The sequence below is a fragment of the Pelophylax lessonae genome (assembly GCF_965119305.1).
Source record: "Pelophylax lessonae genome assembly, chromosome: 2".
NCBI classification, from domain to species: Eukaryota; Metazoa; Chordata; class Amphibia; order Anura; family Ranidae; genus Pelophylax; species Pelophylax lessonae.
In genome coordinates, this window is record NC_138769.1 from 177,123,769 (window position 1) to 177,143,834 (window position 20,066).

The 20,066-nt window shown below is 46.1% G+C and overlaps 1 protein-coding gene across 1 annotated transcript in view; it reads left to right on the plus strand.

Moving 5' to 3' along the window:
• The window catches only part of POLA1 (DNA polymerase alpha 1, catalytic subunit), a 1,022,539-nt gene that overhangs the window by 19,293 nt on the left and 983,180 nt on the right, over window positions 1-20,066 (plus strand). The window contains exons 2-3 of the mRNA XM_082247055.1: window positions 786-910; window positions 10,522-10,618. Coding sequence (XP_082103181.1) covers window positions 786-910; window positions 10,522-10,618 — 222 coding nt within the window. The remainder of the gene's footprint in view (window positions 1-785; window positions 911-10,521; window positions 10,619-20,066) is intronic.

The window sequence follows — 20,066 nt, forward strand, 5'->3', positions numbered from 1 at the left end:
GTTGATTGATAATAAATGGCTTCAGCCAAACACTACTAACCATGAGTGAAAAAAAAGTTTTTATGTTATCATTCATATGCTCAGAAAAATGGCCAAGAAATCATATTCTGCCAGGCTCATATAAACTTATGAGCACAACTGTATCCATGGAGGGACACAGACATCTACAGGGTAGACAATGGCACCCTGACTGCCATTCGGTATTGGGATGAAATCTTTGGACCCTATGCTGGTGCAGTGGGTCCTGGGTTCCTCCTGGTGCACGACAATGCCCAGCCTCATGTAGTGAGAGAATGCAGCCAGTTCCTGGAGGATGAAGGAATTGATACCATTGAATGGCCCCCATGCTCACCTGATCTAAATCCAATAGAACACCTCTGGGACACTGTTTCGGTCCTTCTGAAGCCACCTGGTTGCACCTCAGTCTGTTCAGAAGCTCAATAATGCCCTGGTCCAGATCTGGGAGGAAATACCCCAGGACACCATCCATCATCTCAAAAGGAGCATGCCCCGTCAGCCATGAATACAAGCATGTAGGAGCCATACAAACTACTGAGAACCATTTTGAGTTGCTGCAATGAAATTTCAGCAAAATGGACTAACCTGCTGCATCATTTTTTCACTTTGATTTTCAGGGTGTCTTTGAATTCAGCCCTCTAGGTTAATTTTCGTTTCCAACAAACTGTGACATCCTTTTTTTTTTCTCCCCCCTCCCCCCCTTTTTATTTTGTGTTTCTGCTGCTTATAAAGTCTGAGTTTTTTGTGTGTTTTTTTTTTGGTTTCAGACATGGAAAGTTCTGGAAGTTTTGCAGCTTCACGTTCACGGCGAGAGAAAACTGAAAAGAAAGGCCGTAAGGAAGCCTTGGAGATGTTGAGAAAAGCAAAAGCTGGAGAAAAAGTAAAGTATGAAGTAAGTAAATTCCAGTCTTTTCAATTGTACATTGTAACACACAAGATTTTTGGTAGAACTTCAGCAGTTTTCTTTTTTTAACCCTTTATCAGCAAAGGTCATGGCTGCAGTAACGAAAGCAGGTCTGTCTTAAAGTATAACTAAAGGCAAAACTTTTTTTTTCTCTTTCATTCATTGACAGACGCAGCTTCATATTTTCTTAGACAGATGGGGTATGCTGTTCTTTCTAGGAGTAGGACGATAGGCGAAAAAGGGTTAACAAAAGCTTTAAACAGCAAAAACCAGACTGAGCTGGGGTGCCACAGGGAGATAATGGCCTCACCGTCTCACCCCTTCAAAAAAATAGGGGGTGTGGGGTTCCCAATAAATAGTTACCTGTAACAAAAGGAATGGTAGCAAGAAAGCTAGAAAAAGATTGGGAAGGAAACCCAAGCGGTATAGGCTAAAAAATATCTTTATTGAAAAAATATATACAAAATGTAACACATCTATCGGCAATAAGTCACTACAAGGACATGCCTACATTTACTAAAATAAACCAAGTGGTGTAGCAGGTTAAATGATGAAAGCATACTGCACAATGGACATTTCATAGACCTGATGATACCATGCTGTGCTGGTTAGGTTGGATGTGATATGGAAGAAACCGTGAACTAAAGTGCTTTACTGGCCACTAGGTGGCATCATAAACGTCTGTGGAAACACTTTCAGCTAAATTCACAGAGCTAACATCCAATCTAATCAGCATTGGTCAAGTGTATGGGTCATTAGAAACCAATTAGATGTATTCATGCAATCAAGGTACTGAGCTGAGATAAGCACATGCAATCAAGGTACTGAGCTGAGATAAGCACAGTAATGATACTGTAGACGTTAATGATGCCACCTAGTGGCCAGTAAAACACTTTAGTTCACTGTTGCTTCCATACCACATCCAACCTAACCAGCGCAGCATGGTATCATCAGGTCTATGAAATGTCTTTTCAGTTTGCTTTTGTCATTTAACCTGCTACACCACTTGGTTCATTTTAGTAAATGTATGTATGTCCTTGTTGTGACTTATTGCCAATAGTTGTGTTACATTTTGTATATATTTTTTCAATAAATATATTCATTTTTTAGCCTATACCACATGAGTTTCCTTCCCAATCTTTTTCTAGCTTAACAAAGCTTAGCTACGCCTATAGGGCAGTCCCAGGTAGTATACTCCCACTTCCTGCTCTAGGATCTGTTTTTCTCTTGCGTCCTCAGACAGTCGCCGCCCACTCATACAGTCTTCACCAATGGGGTATTGACTTCATCTCCACAGGAGTATAGGCATAAGACTTGTTAGAAAACAAAGCATTTACATAGACACACCCATGGGGGCTGTCCCACTGGTCCAATAACCCCCCTGCTATCAGCCATCCCAACTCAGTTTGTCTTTTGCCTAGTTAAGGAGTAGATAGGCTTCCCTGTGCTGGGGCTACAGTCTCAGCCTTCTTCTATTTTATGATTTTTATTTTCTGCAAATGTCATTTTTTTCTTTGCATTACTAGCTGTTTATTTTGTCAGCGTTAGTTGGATCTTCGAATGAAGACGGCATTTGCGGAGCTGGGAGTCGGACTGGTCGTCCTGGTTCTCCAGGACAGAGGGTCAGATGGAATCCCAGCACGCCATAGAGCGTTTAGCAGGCTATGTGTTAACCTTGGCCTCGCAAACGACCCATCCCTGTCCTCAGGGATGTGAGGTGGCTACCTCAACCGGACGCCTCATCCATGGTTATCCGTGCATTATTTGGCGTCCTGCGTTTTTGGCTGACGGCACCCCTGCCATCTGAGGGCGGGCGGTTTCCCGTCGATAAGGGCACCCCACGCCATCGGGTACAGGTAAGTACATTCTGTGTGGGCCCTCTGTCTGGGGCTGGCAGTCCTGTGTGTCTGTTATCCCCTCATGTCTGTGCGTTTTTGGGCTCCCTGATCCCAATCCCTGCGGGGGTTTTCTGTCAGTCAGTGCGCTGTGTGGTTTTCTGGGGTCCCTCTCCAGTGTCACTTTAGGGTACTTTGGAGGTACAGACACGTGTGGCGACCGCTGCGGGGTTAAAACACCACCGGTCCGCCATTTTAGGTGTGGGCAGCATGTCTGGCTTCACTATAGGCACTTATACAGCATGTATATGGTGTGTTTTTGGCGCCTTGCAGCGCCATCTTGTGTGTGGCAAAACGTTCGTTCTGAGCACATATCGGCGGCCATTTTACCGAAGCCTCCCATTACTTTCTATTGGCAACCATTTTTCTTTAGCGTAAAGTCTCAGTTCAGTCTATTGCGGTGACATCACTTCCTCCTTTCTCTCAGAAGAACTCGGCTGCGGTGGTAACACTCCTGTCTGCTGTCCTTTTCTCCTTGTGCAATCTTTCTGGCTGTCAGTTTATCCTGCTTAGGGGTCTGTGTTCACAGTTAGTGTAGCGGTGCGCTGTGGGGGTCCGCGGCGCGCTTAAAGGGACAGTACTTTTCAAAAAAAAAAAGACAAAACTTTTTCTTTTGACATGGAATTTCAGGACAGCAAATTCCCTCCTGCCTTGGTGGGTGATTCAGGTTCCTCTGAATCTTCTACCCTGACTACTTTGTCTGCTGCAGTAGCGGCTTTGGTGTCAAAGGTGGATATTCTGATGACTGAACGTGCGGATAGAAAAAGGCCTAGGATTTCCTTTTCTTCTGATTCTGATCTGACTTGGTTGCCATGGGTGGCGTGCCCCTTTCAGGGTCTCGCTCTTCTCTGTCTGAGGGGGAGGTGGAGGTTGCAGGGGTGGATGATTTCCCCCCCTGGGACGCCTGAGGAACGCGCAGCTATGGATTCGCTGATTTCTGCCATTAAAGAAACACTCCATTTAGAGGATGAGCCCAATCCTCCGGGCATTGTGTCCTCTTTTGGTACACACAGGACCCGCAAGGCGGCGCTGGTCTTCCCTTGCCCTGCTGAGTTCCATGCTACAGTGAATGAGCAATGGCGCAGTTTAAAACGCACTTTTGTGGTGCCGAAGAGGTTTCAACTTCTTTACCCTTTCGTGTCTCCTACGGATTCGCGCTGGTGTGTGGCTCCTCAAGTGGATCACACTGTGCCAGATTGAACAAGGCTACTCTGGTTCCCACGAAGATCACCCGGTATTTAGGGATCCTATGGATAGGAGGATGGAATCACTTGCCCGCCATGCTTACATGGTGGCGGGTTCCATGCTGAAACCTATTTTCGCCTCTGTCATGGCAGCTCAGGCTGTGGCGGATTGGACCAAGGTGCTAAGACTCACCCTCGTGGCTGATTCTGCTCCCCCTACTACCGTGGCGATGGTGGACCAGATTTATCAGGGGGTCATGTATTTGTGCGATGCGGCCTTGAATGAGGCCCCATTAGCTGCGCGCCTGTCTAGTATCGCGGTGCTTAACCGTCGTCTGATATGGTTGAAAAGCTGGTCGGCTGACCAGACTTCAAGGAAAACGGTGGCTGACATCCCCTATGCGGGGTCTCGCCTTTTTGGTGAATCCCTGGATGAATTGGTGAAAGGGGTCACTAAGGGTAAGTTTTTCCGTGGTAAGCGGGCCCTTCCTTTAAACCAAATCAGGGGTCCTTTCGTGCGTTTGAGACACAGAACAAGGGGAAACCTTTCAAGGGCCAAGGTGGCCAGAGAAAGCCCTGGGCGGGCAAACCTAAATCCGGCCACGCCGGTGCGTCGGCTCAGTCCGCCTCTTCCTGAAGGGGCGCCCTCACCCATTTCAGGGGTGGGGGGACGTTTGCGCGGTTTCCTCCAACCTTGGCTCCTCCGAATTCCGGACAGGTGGGTTCAGGAAATCATTCGATCAGGATACAAGATCAAATTCCTTTCACGGCCGGCGGACAGATTCTTTCCCTCAAATCTTCATTTGACCCCAGGGCGGTTACAAGACCTGCATCAAGCGGTACAGGATCTCCTCGTCCAGGGGGTAGTCGTCTCGGTGCCTCAACGGGACAGAGTTGGGGGATTTTACTCAAATCTGTTCACTGTGCCCAGAAAGGAGGGCAAGGTGCATCCTATTCTGGACTTAAAAGCTCTGAACCGTTTCGTGCGCGTTCGAAAGTTCCGCATGGAATCGCTCCGCTCGGTGGTGGCCTCCCTGAGTCTGGGAGAATTCCTGGCCTCTATAGATCTGAAGGATGCATATCTACACATCCCCATTTTCGAGGGCTATCAGAGGTACCTCCGATTCGCTATCGCGGAGGAACATTATCAGTTTGTGGCGTTACCTTTCGGTCTCGCTTCGGCTCCAAGGGTCTTTACCATAAAGTGTTGGTGCCTGTTGTGCCCCAGTGTTCTGGGCCTGTTGCGGGCACAGGGCATTGCGGTCTTGGGATATCTGGACGATCTCCTGCTAAGATCGAGTGACAGTCAGCCTGTTGCGCGGTCTGTCCACTACAGTCCATACGCTACAGGAGTTCGGATGGACAATCAACGTTCAGAAGTCGACCTTGTCTCCTTCGGTTCGTCTCCCGTATTTGGGGATGGTTCTGGACTCTGCTCAAGCAAAGGTGTTCTTACCGGAGGACAAGCTCCGGACCCTGCAGTCCGAGGTGAGGTCCCTCAGGGACAACGAATCCTCGTCACTCAGGACCTGTATGCGGTCCCTGGGGTTGATGGTATCAGCCTTTGAGGCGATACCATTTGCACAGTTTCACACGCGATCTCTCCAAGTGGAGATCCTGGCCAGGTGGGACAGACTACCTCAGTCCTTGGACCTGAGCGTGTCTCTGAGTCGCCAAACCAGAATGGATCTCTTGTGGTGGCTTCAGTCTCCGGCTGTGTCGGAAGGGAAATCCTTCCGGCCGTTACTGTGGACGGTGATTACCACAGATGCCAGCCTGTCGGGCTGGGGTGGCGTCCTGGGCAACCTGTCTGCCCAGGGCACTTGGTCGGAGGAAGAATCCTCCCTTTCGATCAACATATTGGAATTGAGAGCGATCAGGCTGTGCCTGCTCCACTGCTCGGATCATCTTCACGGCCGTCCTGTACGGGGTGCAGACGGACAATGCCACTGCGATGGTGTACATCAACCACCAAAGGGGCACCAGGAGTGCCCGGGCGGCCCAGGAAGTGACCAGTATTCTGTCTTGGGCCGAGACTCATGTCCCGGCGATATCGGCAGTTCACATTCCGGGTGTGGAGAATTGGCAGGCCCATTATCTGAGCCGCCAGACCCTGGACCAGGGGGAATGGTCCCTGCACCCGGAGTTATTTCAAATGCTGTGTGCGAAATGGGGATCCCCGGATGTGGATCTGTTCGCATCTCGGCTAAACCACAAGGTGGAAAGGTTCGTGGCAAGAACGCGCGATCCTCGGGCAGACACCTCGCATGAGCTGGTGGTGCCTTGGCATCAGTATCCTCTGATATATGCCTTTCCTCCGATTCAGTTGTTGTCCAGGATCCTTCGCAGGTTGGCCTCGGAACAAACACTGGTGATTCTGGTGGCGCCGGACTGGCCACGCCGGTCCTGGTACGCGGACATCGTTCACCTGGCCGTCGAGCCTCCGTGGCGGCTGCCAATGCGAGAAGATCTGCTGTCTCAGGGACCGGTCTTCCATCTTGCTTTACAGTCGCTGGCTTTAACGGCATGGCTGTTGAAAGCCAGGTCCTGAGAGACAGGGGTCTCTCCTCAGAGGTCATTACTACCTTTAATCAAGGCTAGAAAAGCCTCGTCTGATAAGGTTTATTACCGTACATGGAAAGCTTATTTTGCCTGGTGTGATTCCAGGGGCTTCTCTCCTCGTTCATACTCAGTGGCGAGAGTGTTGGCTTTCCTCCAGTCTGGTGTCGACCAGCGCCTTGCGTTGGCCACGATTAAGGGCCAGGTTTCTGCACTGGCTGTTCTTTTCCAGCGCCCTGGGGCATCTCATTCTTTGATTCGCACCTTCATTCAAGGGGTGCGTCACTTGGACCCTCCTAGAAGGGAGCCCTTACCTCCATGGGACTTGAACTTGGTTCTGTCCGTGTTACAACGTTCCCCGTTTGAAAACCTCAGGGAAATTTCGTTACCTCTGCTGTCTGAAAAGGTTGCCTTTCTGGTGGCGATCACTTTGGCTCGCAGGGTGTCGGAGTTGGTGGCGTTGTATTGCCGCTCCCCTTACCTGGTGGTTCATAGGGATAAGGTGGTCTTGCGACCTAACCCGTCCTTTTCTTCCAAAGGTGGTTTTGGATTTTCACTTTAATGAGTAAATTGTTTTACCTTCGCTTTGTGCGAATCCTAAGCATCCTAAGGAGGTTGCTTTACATTCTTTGGATGTTGTCAGGGCGATCAGAGTTTACCTGTCGTCGACTGAATCCTTTTGAAAGTCGGATTCTCTCTTTGTCCTTCCTGAGGGACCTCGGAAGGGTATGGCTGCGTCTGCGGTGACCATTTCAAAATGGATCAGACAGATAATTGTCCAGGCTTATTTGTTGAAGGAACGGGTTCCACCCTTCCCTGTCAAGGCGCACTCTACCAGAGCGGTGCTCTCCGGCACCAGGCTTCGGTGGCCCAGGTGTGTAAGGCTGCGACTTGGTCGTCAGTGCAGCACTGGAAGTGACGGCGGGGCCGGTGCAGTGCATCGTGGGACCGAAGAAGACGGAAGAGGACACAGAAGAGAATTGCGCTGGCTTCAGGCTGCCCACACCTGAGATGGCAGCGCTGGACAATACTTTTTCAAGGTAAATATTTCTTCTAAAAGGTAAGTGCAACCCGGGACAGATCAGAGGCTAGCCATTGTGGAATGTACTAGCCCTGACTGTCCCGGGGGTATTTTTATTAAAAAAAAGTATTTCCAGGGTGTAACTCCGATTTAAGTCTTTTAAAAGTTGCTACATCTTTAGCAGTTGACAGGCAAAAGCTGTTGTGTCTTGGTCATGAAGAACACCCTAAACGTTTGGCATTTGGGTGAATATCCAAAGAGTGAAAATTTTGCCCAAATATTGTGCTTATCGCTGGTGATATAAGGGGGGTTGATGGAAGATGCTGTGATATATGAAGGCTGCTTTGCTGACCAGATTTGGTTTTTCAGCATTTTTTCAGCTTTTTTGTTTAACACAAATTGTTTAGCATCCACGATAAATGTTAATCTCTGTCAAGATATGGGCTAAATCTGTGTTTCAATAATTTTAATGACATTTTATAATCTGCAATATACAGCGTACGAGATAAAGGCGAATTATAGGCTAAGTGGTGTATTGTCAAAGCGTTGCTCAATATGCTTTGTTTTAGGTGTACTTTGTCTCTTGGTGAATGCTGTTTAGTTTGCTGCCTAATCGTCTTCACCTAGCAATTTACAGTTCTATGTCGAGGCTGTTGAAAGGAAACCTGCCATGAGAGAAATATGGGAATTGCCATTGCGGTCCTTTTTTTTTTTTTTTTTTTTTTTTTTTTTCCAAAACCTTGAAAATGTATGTTAGAATGGGTTTTTAAATCGGAATTCTGAAGCCAGGATCAGCTTGTCGGGCAGCTAGCTAGCTTTTTTTTTTTTTTTTTTTAAAGGTCAGTAATGGCAGCCCACATATATACATTGCTCAAAAAAAAAATTAAAGGAATACTTTGAAAACACATCAGATCTCAATGGGGAAAAATATGCTGGATATCTATACTGATTTGGATTGGGTAATGTGTTAGGAAAGAAAGGATGCCACACAGTTAAGTGGAAATTAAAATTATCAACCTACAGAGGTCTGAATTCAAATGCACCTCGAAAATCAAAGTGAAAAAATGATGCAGCAGGCTAGTCCATTTTGCTGAAATTTCATTGCAGCAACTCCTAAATGGTACTAAGTAGCAGCGTTTAATTTTGGCAGCAAATTTCAATTTAGTTTTAGTCTTAGTCTTGGGACTAAAATGGCATTTTAGTTTTAGTCCCATTTTTAGTCTTCTGCAAGTGTTTTAGTTTTAGTCGTATTTAGTCGACTAAATCTCCAGTACATTTTAGTCGACTAAAACATCTTACATTTTAGTCATCTAAATGGTCATGGTCAGAGAGGAGGCCTGTAATGCTGCTGCCTGCAGTGAGTGCACACAGTGCTGCTCAGAGTGCTGGATGGGGGTCTCAGGTTTAAGGGTGGTCTCTGGTCTGACTCTGAACTGAAGTTGTTGAACAGGATGGGCCGGGCGGGCCTCAGTGGCTTATATGCACGCACTCAGTCCTGGATGGATGGCGGAATCGGATGCCAGTAGTGACTGGTGAGTGGTCTGAGGGGACTCAGGGAGGCAGTAATAGCTGGCCTGGCTGTTAACTCACAGTGGGTGCTCTGCTCTGGATGTGGTGGTGGCCGGGTGCCAGTGCCGTGTGATGAATCGGGCCTGGCGCGTCTGGCTGTAGTGCTGCAGTGCTCTGGTGAGGTCAGGTGACTGGTCTCGAGTCGACTCTCTTGTAGTAGTCCACTCCTCATGTCGGACGTCACGGGGCACGCCACGCCAGACGCCACACAGGCAGAGTTCTGTGAAAACCGGAAGTTGGGTAAACGTCCCTGCCTCACATTCTCGTTTAGTTTTCGTTCGTTAACAAACTCATTTGATTTTCGTCAAAGTTGTCGTCATTTGACGAAAATATGCTATACTTTGCATCTCGTTTTCGTCAGTTGAAAAATGCCAGTGACTAAAACGTTTTCGCTGACTAAATTAACACTGCTGTAAACTCCATTGGCTGTAATGTCATTGCACATATTACCCGAATATATTACCAACATTAAATATTAGGGATAAATATAAGAAAAGCCTTTTTCTTAATTGTTTAGTTTTCAGCAGCTTGTTAGATGCTCCTTACTTATGCGTATGCGGTTAATTTTGATGTCAATTTTTTATTTAGTTTTAGGTCTAGTCTTATGACTAAAATTACATTTTAGTTTCTTATTTGTCATCGGAGTTGTTTTAGTTTGTCGTATTTTAGTCGACTAAAACATTTTAGGCGGTTTTAGTCGACGAAATTAACACTGCTAAGTAGTGTGTCTGTATGCATGCCTGACAATGTCGGGGCATGCTCCTAATGAGATGACTGATGGTGTCCTGGGATATTTCCTCCCAGATCTGGACCAGGGCATCACTGAGCTCCTGAACAGACTTGGGTGCATTTATTATACAATATTTTGGGGGCTGTAACCTTCCTATATGTAGAGCATGATTCGCTGTCTGTTGTAACCGTTCCTTCCACTAGAATTCTTTTTTTTTTTTTCCATTCAATATTCTGTTTATGCCAGCCAATAAGACAGATGGAAAGGGATCCCAGTGCTCCGGATTACTGCCGTATAGGTATTATTAGAGATATCAGTGGGATTTTACAATTGGGGATGTGCATGTCCTATTAAAAGATGCTGCTTTGAGCCTTCATTCATTGCCCATTGATCAGACTCCATGTGGCCTACTCATTTTCATTCATGGGGCATGGAAGCGGGCATCACTGTTGTCTGGCTGGCAGAGCTGATGATTTAAAGCATGCTTGGACATGGCACACTCAGAATGCAGACCAGTAGGGAGGTGGGGGGCAGCGTACTTAGACAGTACAAGGCAATTATAGAAGTACTGCCTAAAAAGAATAAGTCAGACTGCAGAACCTTAGTACATGCTTACATGTGTGTGAATTTTTACCTTTAAGGTGGAAGAAATGACGAGTGTTTATGAAGAAGTAGATGAAGAATCTTATTCAAAGATTGTCCGGGAACGTCAAGATGACGACTGGATAGTGGATGATGGTGAGTTTCCTTGTTAAAGCTAATATTGAAAAATTACTGCATATGTTCTCAATACTGTGTAAATATAGAGGTACCTTTTTTAAATTAAAGTGGTCACACAGCGATTCAAGTTGGCCTAGTTCAGGGGTCTGCAACCTTTAAGACAAAATGAGCCACTTGGACCCGTTTCCGAAGGAAAAAAAAAAAAACTGGGAGCCGCAAAACCATTGCGACATTTAAAACAAATATAACGCTGCATATATTGTTTCTTACCTTAATGCTATATATACAGGATCGTGCAGTCAGCTGTCAATCTGAAGAAAAAAAGGACTTTCACTTAATGTAAAATATATTTTTGCAAATTAATAGCTAATTAAAATATTTAATTTACCTGGTTAATGGGACTTTTGCTCCTGAACCTCAGTGCTCAGTGTCTGCACATCAGGGCCGTAAGATGTCACCTTCATTTTCACACAGGCTTGCAAGCTGTCATCTGTGAGGCGTGATCGATGTTTGTTTTTAATATAGTTCATGTTGGAGAAGACCTGCTCACATACATATGTGGAACCGAAGATCGACAGGACTCCAAATGCATACTTTTTCATGTTTATATAAGTGTTGGGGATGGCATTCCATGTTTCAAATCCAAGTTTGTCCTGTTTGGGAAGGTTTTCAATATCACTCCATTTATGATTCTGAGCCAGAATGGCCTTCTGACGGGCAACATCCTCAAGAGTAGCGGTCAAGCATTTGAACTTGGACACCTATATATCTTTGTCGGCTATATCGGCCAGTTCCATCGCAAGATCAGGTTGACTTAAACCTGCAAATGCAGTCATATTCCATAGGGATGGATCGATCGCCAGGGGAGTGACAGGGAAGGATAATGTGGTTTTTTTTCTCTCTAAACTTACAGAATAGTTTCCCAAACGAGCTTTGCATTGCGGTGATTGCGGACTTGAAATATTCCAAATTTATCGTATCATGACTTTGTTTGAACTCTCTCAAAGAGGGAAACTGAGACAGTGTACCTCTCTGGAAATCTTTGACAAACACTGTCAACTTGCGCTCGAATGCCAAAACCTCCTCCAGCATGTGCAGGGCTGTGCCTCCTTTCCCCTGAAGGGTTGTATTTAGCGTGTTTAGATGGGCTGTCATGTCTACCATAAAATGTAATTTTTCCAGCCACTCTGGCTGTTCCAGCTCAGCAAAGGTGAGCTCTTTGCTGGCCAGGAAGGTTTTTACTTCTTCCAAACATGTGACAAAGCGTTTTAGCACCTCGCCTCTGGACAGCCACCGGACCTTGTTGTGGAGCAGGAGTCAGAATATGTGCTTTCCACCTCATCCAATAGCAAACGGAACTGGCGGTGGTTAAAAACCCTTTGCCATTATCTTATTAACAATCTGAATTACCACATCCATCACTTTTGTGCATTCGGGGGGAAATGTTTGAGCACACAATGCCTCTTGGTGCAGGATGCAATGAAATGACAGCAGCGTTCTACCCAGCGCCTTCTGCAGTAGAGCCACAAAGCCCTTCTGTGCTCCTCTCATGCTCGGTGCCCCATCAGTAGCCACTGAGACCAGGTGGTTGGTGTTTATTTTTTTAGCACTTAAAAGTCCAGGACAGCCTTACAGACATCCTCACCCCTTGTTTGGTCTTTTAGTGGTATCAGCTCAATCAGTTCTTCCTGTGGCCCAAAAGAGTTCACATATCGGCAGAACAGCGCTATTTGTTCAATATCACCTTTATCTTTGGACTCATCACAGGCGATGGAGTATGCCACAGCTGAATTAATGTCTTGAATTTGCTGTTTGCTAATGTTTTCTGCCATTTTTAGGGATCTGTCTTTGACAGTCTTCGCAGAGAGAGGCATGTCTTTGATTTTCTGCACAATTTCATTTTTGTTTTTGAAGTCCATGTATAGATGTTCCGAAATCTTAATGAATGCTTCTTTTATATACTCTCCATCTGTGAACGGCTTCCCGTGCTTGACTATTTCCTGAGCGGCTACAAAACTAGCATATGTTGTGGAATTTGCAGACTTCACCCACTTCTTGAAATTATTTTTGCTCCTATCAACCTTCCTCATAAGTTCTGCAACGGCTTTTCGTCTCTCATCTCCATCTGGATATTTTTCAGCAAAGGCTGTGTGTTTATTCTGGAAATGTCTTGCAATATTCGACTTTTTGTTGTTTGCAAATTTCTCACCACATATTAAGCATACTGGTAAACCAGTCTTGTCAGTAGAGAATGCAAATGATTCTGTCCATGTATCATTAAACACTCTGTTTTCTTCAGAAATTTTTCTTTTCTTGCCTTTATCCATGGCTGGCCTACCGGGGGTCCAAAAAAGGGACGTAATTAGAAATCAGAGGGCCCCATAGCAAAATTTGCTATGCCCAATAATGCCCCAAAATGCCATAGAAAATTAATCAGGGCCCCAGTGTACCATAAATAATAATCAGTGTCTGATGTAAATAATGATTAATAATGAGGGCCCAATGTCATCCTCGTCATTATAAAAATAACTTTTTTGTCACTTTTTTTTATTATTTCTTTGTTTGACCCCTCAGAATTACTCCTCCTCATAGAAATAAACGTTAAATTAACAAGTTACCTTTTTTTGTGTGTGTTCTTCACTCCCCTTAAAAACAGTGACCAGCGCACATGCCCCCTTTCAATGCAGTGACTAGCGTACATACCGCTTACAATGTAGTAGTGACCACCATACATGCCCCTTTCAATGTAGTGACCAGTGTACATGCCCCTTTCAATGTAGTGACCAGTGTACATGCCCCTTTCAATGTAGTGACCAGTGTACATGCCCCTTTCAATGTAGTGACCAGCGTACATGCCCCTTACAATGTAGTAGTGACCACCGTACATGCCCCTTTCAATGTAGTGACCACCATACATGCCCCCTTCAATGCAGTGTGTGGGCCAGGTCCCCCCCTGAGGCATCACTTCACTTCCATGCCCCCTGAATATGCAGAGACCACCATACATGCCCCCTTCAATGCAGTGTGTGGGCCAGGTCCCCCCCCCTGAGGCATCACATCTAGAGACCACCATACATGCCCCCTTCAATGCAGTGTGTGGGCCGGGCTCCCCCCCCCCCCCCCCCGAGGCATCACTTCACTTCCATGCCCCCTGAATATGCAGAGACCACCATACATGCCCCCTTCAATGCAGTGTGTGGGCCAGGTCCCCCCCCTGAGGCATCACATGCAGAGACCACCATACATGCCCCCTTCAATGCAGTGTGTGGGCCGGGCTCCATCCCCCCTGAGGCATCACATTTAGAGACCACCATACATGCCCGCTTCAATGCAGTGTGTGGGCCGGGGCCCCCCCTGAGGCATCACATTTAGAGACCACCATACATGCCCCCATTAATGCAGTGTGTGGGCCGGGCTCCCCCCCCCCTGAGGCATCACATTTAGAGACCACCATACATGCCCCCTTCAATGCAGTGTGTGGGCCAGGGCCCCCCCTGAGGCATCACATTTTTAGAGACCACCATACATGCTAGAGCTGCACGATTCTGGTCAAAATGAGAATCACGATTTTTTAGCTTGGAATAAAGATCACGATTCTCTCATGATTCTGTGTAACAAAAAAAAATGGTATAACTTTACTGTTACGTTTTTTTTTTTTTTTTTTTATTCATTAAAGTCTATTAATTGCGTTTGAAAGACTGCTGCGCAAATACAGTGTGACATAAAATATTACAACAATCGCCATTTTATTCTGTAGGGTCTCTGCTAAAAAAATATATAAAATGTTTGGGGGTTCTAAGTACTTTTCTAGCAAAAAAAAATGATTTTAACTTGCAAGCAACAATTGTCAGAAAAAGGTCTAGTCTTTAAGAGGTTAAACTTCCTTTCTCCCTGGCAGAGGGAAGGAAAAGATACAATGTAATCATTTTGTTTATAGTTACTGGGAGACTAATGCTGATAGGTGTTTGCCGGGAGGCTTTTTTTTTTTTTTTTCCACAGCGTTCTCTCTGCTATGCAGCTATGCAAAGAATCGAGTATATGTCAGGTTTAGATCGCCAGGGGGGGTGAATAGATATCGCGATTTTCATACGATTAATCGTGCAGCTCTAATACATGCCCCCATTAATGCAGTGTGTGGGCCGGGCTCCCCCCCTGAGGCATCACATTTAGAGACCACCATACATGTCCCCTTAAATGCAGTGTGTGGGCCGGGCCGCGCTCGGGCTCCCCCCCCCAGGCATCACTTCACTTACCTCACACTGGTGCCTGGCACGGGAGTCTGGACGGACGTCATCTTCCTCCTCGCAGTCGTAGACCTGCATGCGCACCGCTGCCCTCCGATCTGACAGCGGGCGGGAAGGTGACATCGGGACGGTGCGTGACTAACTCACGCACCGCCCCCATGCGAGTCACAGCCAGTACAGCGCCCGCCACAGTGAGGAGTGTCGGGGCGCAGAATGCGCCTCCTCCCCTCGCTAGTATCCGCCCCGGAGCCGCGGCAAAGGTGTAAAAGAGCCACATGCGGCTCTGGAGCCGCGGGTTGCCGACCCCTGGCCTAGTTAAAGCAGGCAACTAGAGGTACTGGTTGTAAATGCCTTCAACTCCGTGAGAGCCCAGGATGCTTGATCTGTAAAAGGGAACTTCATCTTTGATCTCAGCAAGAAGCTTGAATTTGAAATCTGTTTGCACCTTGAGTAAACTTGATTCTGGATGTTGGAAGTTGGGAGGCTCCCCCAACTGTGGAGGACTGGGGGAGAAATATGGGAACTATCTTGGGTAGGATAGGGTAATTTACTTACACCATGGGTGCCCTGGCAAGTTTGGTTAACTGTGGGAAGCTTGGTTGGCTACTGATTTTATAATTACTGCCATACTATGTCTCATTAATGTAACCATGTCTATACTACAGGATGTTTTTTTTTCTCTGATCTCTTCTGAAAGCTGATGCTAGAACAGATCTACGGTCGGTCTTATGTTCTTTTGTGACTCCATTGTATCACTTTTTTTTTTTTCTTTTGTCTGTTGATCCAGTCTGTACTAAAAAAAACAAAAAAAAAAACCTTTGATTTTGGGGCCCCAGGCCAATCAGAAATGTTGACTTCCTTAGTTTTTTTTTTATATGGCAGGTTTTCTTTCAAACACCTGGTGCTTGCCCAAGCCTCTGGTGTTCAAGAAAATTCTATTTCTTTCGTTCATTGACGGACACAGCTCCTGATTCTTCTTAAAGAGGTTGTAAACCCGTACAGGTTGTAAACCCGTACAACTTTTTTTTTTTTTTTGGCAACCTGTAAGAGAAACACATAATGAGCTAGTATGCATCGCATACTAGCTCATTATGCAATACTTACCTTAGAACGAGCCCCCGCCGTGCAGCCCGCTCACCTGTATGACGGGCGACATGACCAGTCGCCCGTCTTCCGGGATCGCGGCATCCGGCCATCTGATTGGCCGGAGCCGCGGTGACGTCACTCCCGCGCACGGGTCTCTGAAGAAACGGCACCAGCGGCCGTTCAGAGCGCATGCGCCAGTGACGTCACTGGCTGCATGTAAGGTAAATATCTCCAAAACGGTACATGTTTAGGAGATATTTACAGTACCTATAGGTAAGCCTTATCATAGGCTTACCTATAGGTTAAAGTGTCAGAGGAGGGTTTACTTCCTCTTTAACCATTGGGACGTCCCAAGTGTTAAAAATGAAGGGTTAGAAAACGGCAGAAAAAAATTCCCAAAACTACCCATAGCCAACCAGGTAACATGGAGCTCAACCAAAACAACTGGAGCTCACCTGAAAAAAAGAATACACCCTCAAAGAGGACCTGGTCCTCTAAACAGCAGCCAGCAAAGCCTTGCGGCCAAAAGAAGCATCCGCAGATGCCAACACATCCACTGTATAAAATGTTGTGAAAGTGTGCACAGAAGTCCAGGTGGCAGCTTTGCAAACCTGCAACACTGACGCCTGATGACGGAAGGCCCAGGAGGCACTAAGCGCCCGAGTAGAGTGCGCCTTAACAGGGAAAGGAGGAACCTGACCCCTAATTGAATAGGCCCGAATCACTGTCTGATCCATCTGGAAATGGTCGCAGCAGAAGCGGCCAACCCTTTCGGAGGTCCAACCGTGAGTATAAATAGTGAGTCTGACTTCCTAAAAGACTCCGTAGCTGACAGTTATGCCCTGATCACCCGAACCACATCCAGGGAATATAGAGCAACTACCTTAGAGTGTTTAGGCCTGGGACATTGGGAAGGCAACACAATATCTTCATTCAAATGGAAATTAGGGGCAACCTTTGGAAGGAACAACGGACAGGGATGAAGAACCACCTTAGTTCTGTAAACAAACAGGTAAGGTGAACAGCAAGATGCCGCCTCCAGTTTAGACACTCTGCAAGCAGAAGTAATCCCCACCAAATAGGCCACCTTCAGGGACAACGTAAGCAAGGGAATCTCCCGATATTTTTGAACGGAAATTCCTGGATAACTGACAACACCAATTTGAGGACCCACAGCGGTAATGGAGACCGCACTGGAAGAACCAAGTCGAGCTCCCTGGATAAAGGTACGCACCGAGGAAAGTGAGGCCAATGGACGTTGAAAGAAAACAACCCAGGCTGAAACCTGTCTAGTCAGGAGTAAGGACCTAGTTCCTTGCTGGAATCTCTGCTCCTGGCAATTTTTTTCCATTTTAAATGGATTTGTTTTCTATCAACTGCCAGATTGGGTGACAGACTGGATTATCTAGGTTCAGAGGGTCCCCCCAGTCTGGCTAGTGTGTGCAGGCCTCAGCTCCATGCTAGGTCGGCTGCGACATAGCACCACTGGACAGGGGCTGGCCTGCGAGTTAACGTCTCGTGAGGGCACATATGACCTGCCCTTGGCACGAGTCACAGCGTTCCTCCTGGCCGACACTCCTTTTGGATGTGGGTGGCTGTAAGTCTGTCAGGAGCGGTGCCCACCCTGTACCTGGTATGGCAAGTTAGCTGTCCCCCCTCTACGCCCTGGAGGGTTTTTGGGGTATAGAGACAAGGAAAACTCACTGCTCCAGGTGAGACAGGAAGCCTGATGATATCAAGGGTGCCCCTCAGCTCGCCTCCGCATGTAATCGATGTAAAAGAAATGGCCGCACTCCAAATTCCATCAAAATTCTTGTATAATGAACGAACATCCCAGTGTAGCAAACAATAAAAGGTAGACGCGTTTCACACACTAACAGGTGCACTTATTCATTACAAAGACAAGTCAGCATCATAATCCTTACATGTACGTGTATCTAAATTGACAACAGGTGATGCAGATAAAAATGCAGGCTTGTCTCCTAGTCGCATGTGATTCACATGAAACATTATTGAAGGAGAAGCAAAAACACAACGCATGCATTTAAACATATTCAAATGATCTTAATGGCAACGAGACTGCAAAAAATTCATAAATGTAAAATTTGTGAAAATTGTTGCATATGTGTACTAGAGAAGAAAAAAATAAAAATATACATTAAAAAAAAAGGGAAAAATGTTAAATAAAAACATTATAAATTGTTCTATGTCCTCATGGTAAAAAGATGTATAAATATACATTAAATATATTTCATATTGCTCTCAAAGCCCTGTGTGTGTGTGTATTTATATATGTGTGTATATATCTATATCTCCAGCTAACCCCATAATAAAAACCTCAATCGAGAATACATGGGGTAGCTGCAAATATTTTCAAAGAGGATAGGGATATGACACGGGACAAATTAGATCTATGAGTAATCAGTGTCAACGTTGGTGTCATAATCTAAATTGATGTGTTTAATATCTTGATCCCTCTTCACTCAGCAAACTAGCTATATAAACAATATCCTAGATGTATATATGGGATGGGATGAACGAAGCAAAAAACCAAAAAAAAAAAACACCCAGTATCATCAATTGCGGACGACCTATATCGTATGCATATATGGGCTCATATTGACAATAAGTATCACATATAGTTCGGGATTTAATGGTTATAATTATATTATCATCAATGTCCATAAAGAACCCCCATATTGAGCAGATATCGCAATCATTAAAGGATGGGGTCAATCTATTATGTATGTAAAACAAAAAATGGATATCGCTCAAAATGTGTAGTAGCAGCCTGTTGACCACAATGTAATGGGGAGACTTGGGTTAAAGGAATGAGTGGGATGGACAATAACCCAAACAGGGAAGTTGTCAAAAAATATTGAAGCATATCAAAAATATACCCAAAAATAAGTTGGGGAAAAAAATCAATATAAACGAAATCATAAAAATGAGTCGCATCCCACTCGAAATTTAAGCCGCGTTGAGAACGAGTCTGTGAATGAAAAATCCAAAAGACTTCTCTCCGACACCACAAGCGGAACACATCACCCCCCCCCCCCCCCCCCCGTATTGGAAACCTAATTTTCTCAATTACCTGTATTGCCATGGCTGAAGTATTACCACCATGACATGAATTAAAGTGTCTAGCTATGTTTGTATTGAGGTTCTTTGTTACACTATATAAATGCTCATAAAAACGGTCCCGTAGACGCCTAGTCGTTCTGCCTACATACTGAATGCAACAAATGTCGCATGTCAGTAAATATATAACATAATTAGTGTTGCAATTATAGAAATGAACAATTTTTTATATTTATTTGTATTGGTGGAGCAGAACTGATTCCCAGTCACCACATGGCTACAACATCCCTGCAAAAACTGTCCCACAGGGATCCCCTTAATAGTGTGTCTGGGGTGTCCCGATTGGGCCAGGAGGAGAGAGTGGCCTGATAAAGGTTTTCTATAGAGGGTCGTCACGACCCCCCCCTGTTCACCCCCTTGAGGAGCACATCTAGTTAGTGTATCTGCATCTACATCTGGGGGATTTTTCCTTCACATTCCAGTGCTTCCTCCAGTTTGCCATGGGCGAGGAGCATTATCAGTTTGTGGTTGTTATACCTTTTTGGTCTCGCCTCTGCTCTTCGGGTCTTCACAAAGTGATGGCCCCGGTGCTAGCATTGTTGCGTCAGCGGCGGATCGCAGTATTGGGGTATCTGAATGATATTCTGCGAGCAGAGTCTGACTGCTCTGATGGCCACCTTGGAAATTACTCTGGGATTCAGCCTCAGTCAGAGTGTTGCCGCAGGAGGCAATTCAGCTCCCGTTGTCCAGCAGATGGTCATCCCTCCAGGCTTGCATGCGGGTGCTGGTCTCTCTCTCTCTCTCTCTTCTCTCTTCTCTCTTCTCTCTTCTCTCTTCTCTCTTCTCTCTTCTCTCTTCTCTCTTCTCTCTTCTCCTCTCTCCTCTCTCCTCTCTCCTCTCTCCTCTCTCCTCTCTCCTCTCTCTCCTCTCTCTCCTCTCTCCTCTCCTCTCTCTCTCTCCTCTCTCTCTCTCCTCTCTCTCTCTCCTCTCTCTCTCCCCTCTCTCTCTCTCCCCTCTCTCTCTCTCCCCTCTCTCTCTCTCCTCTCTCTCTCTCT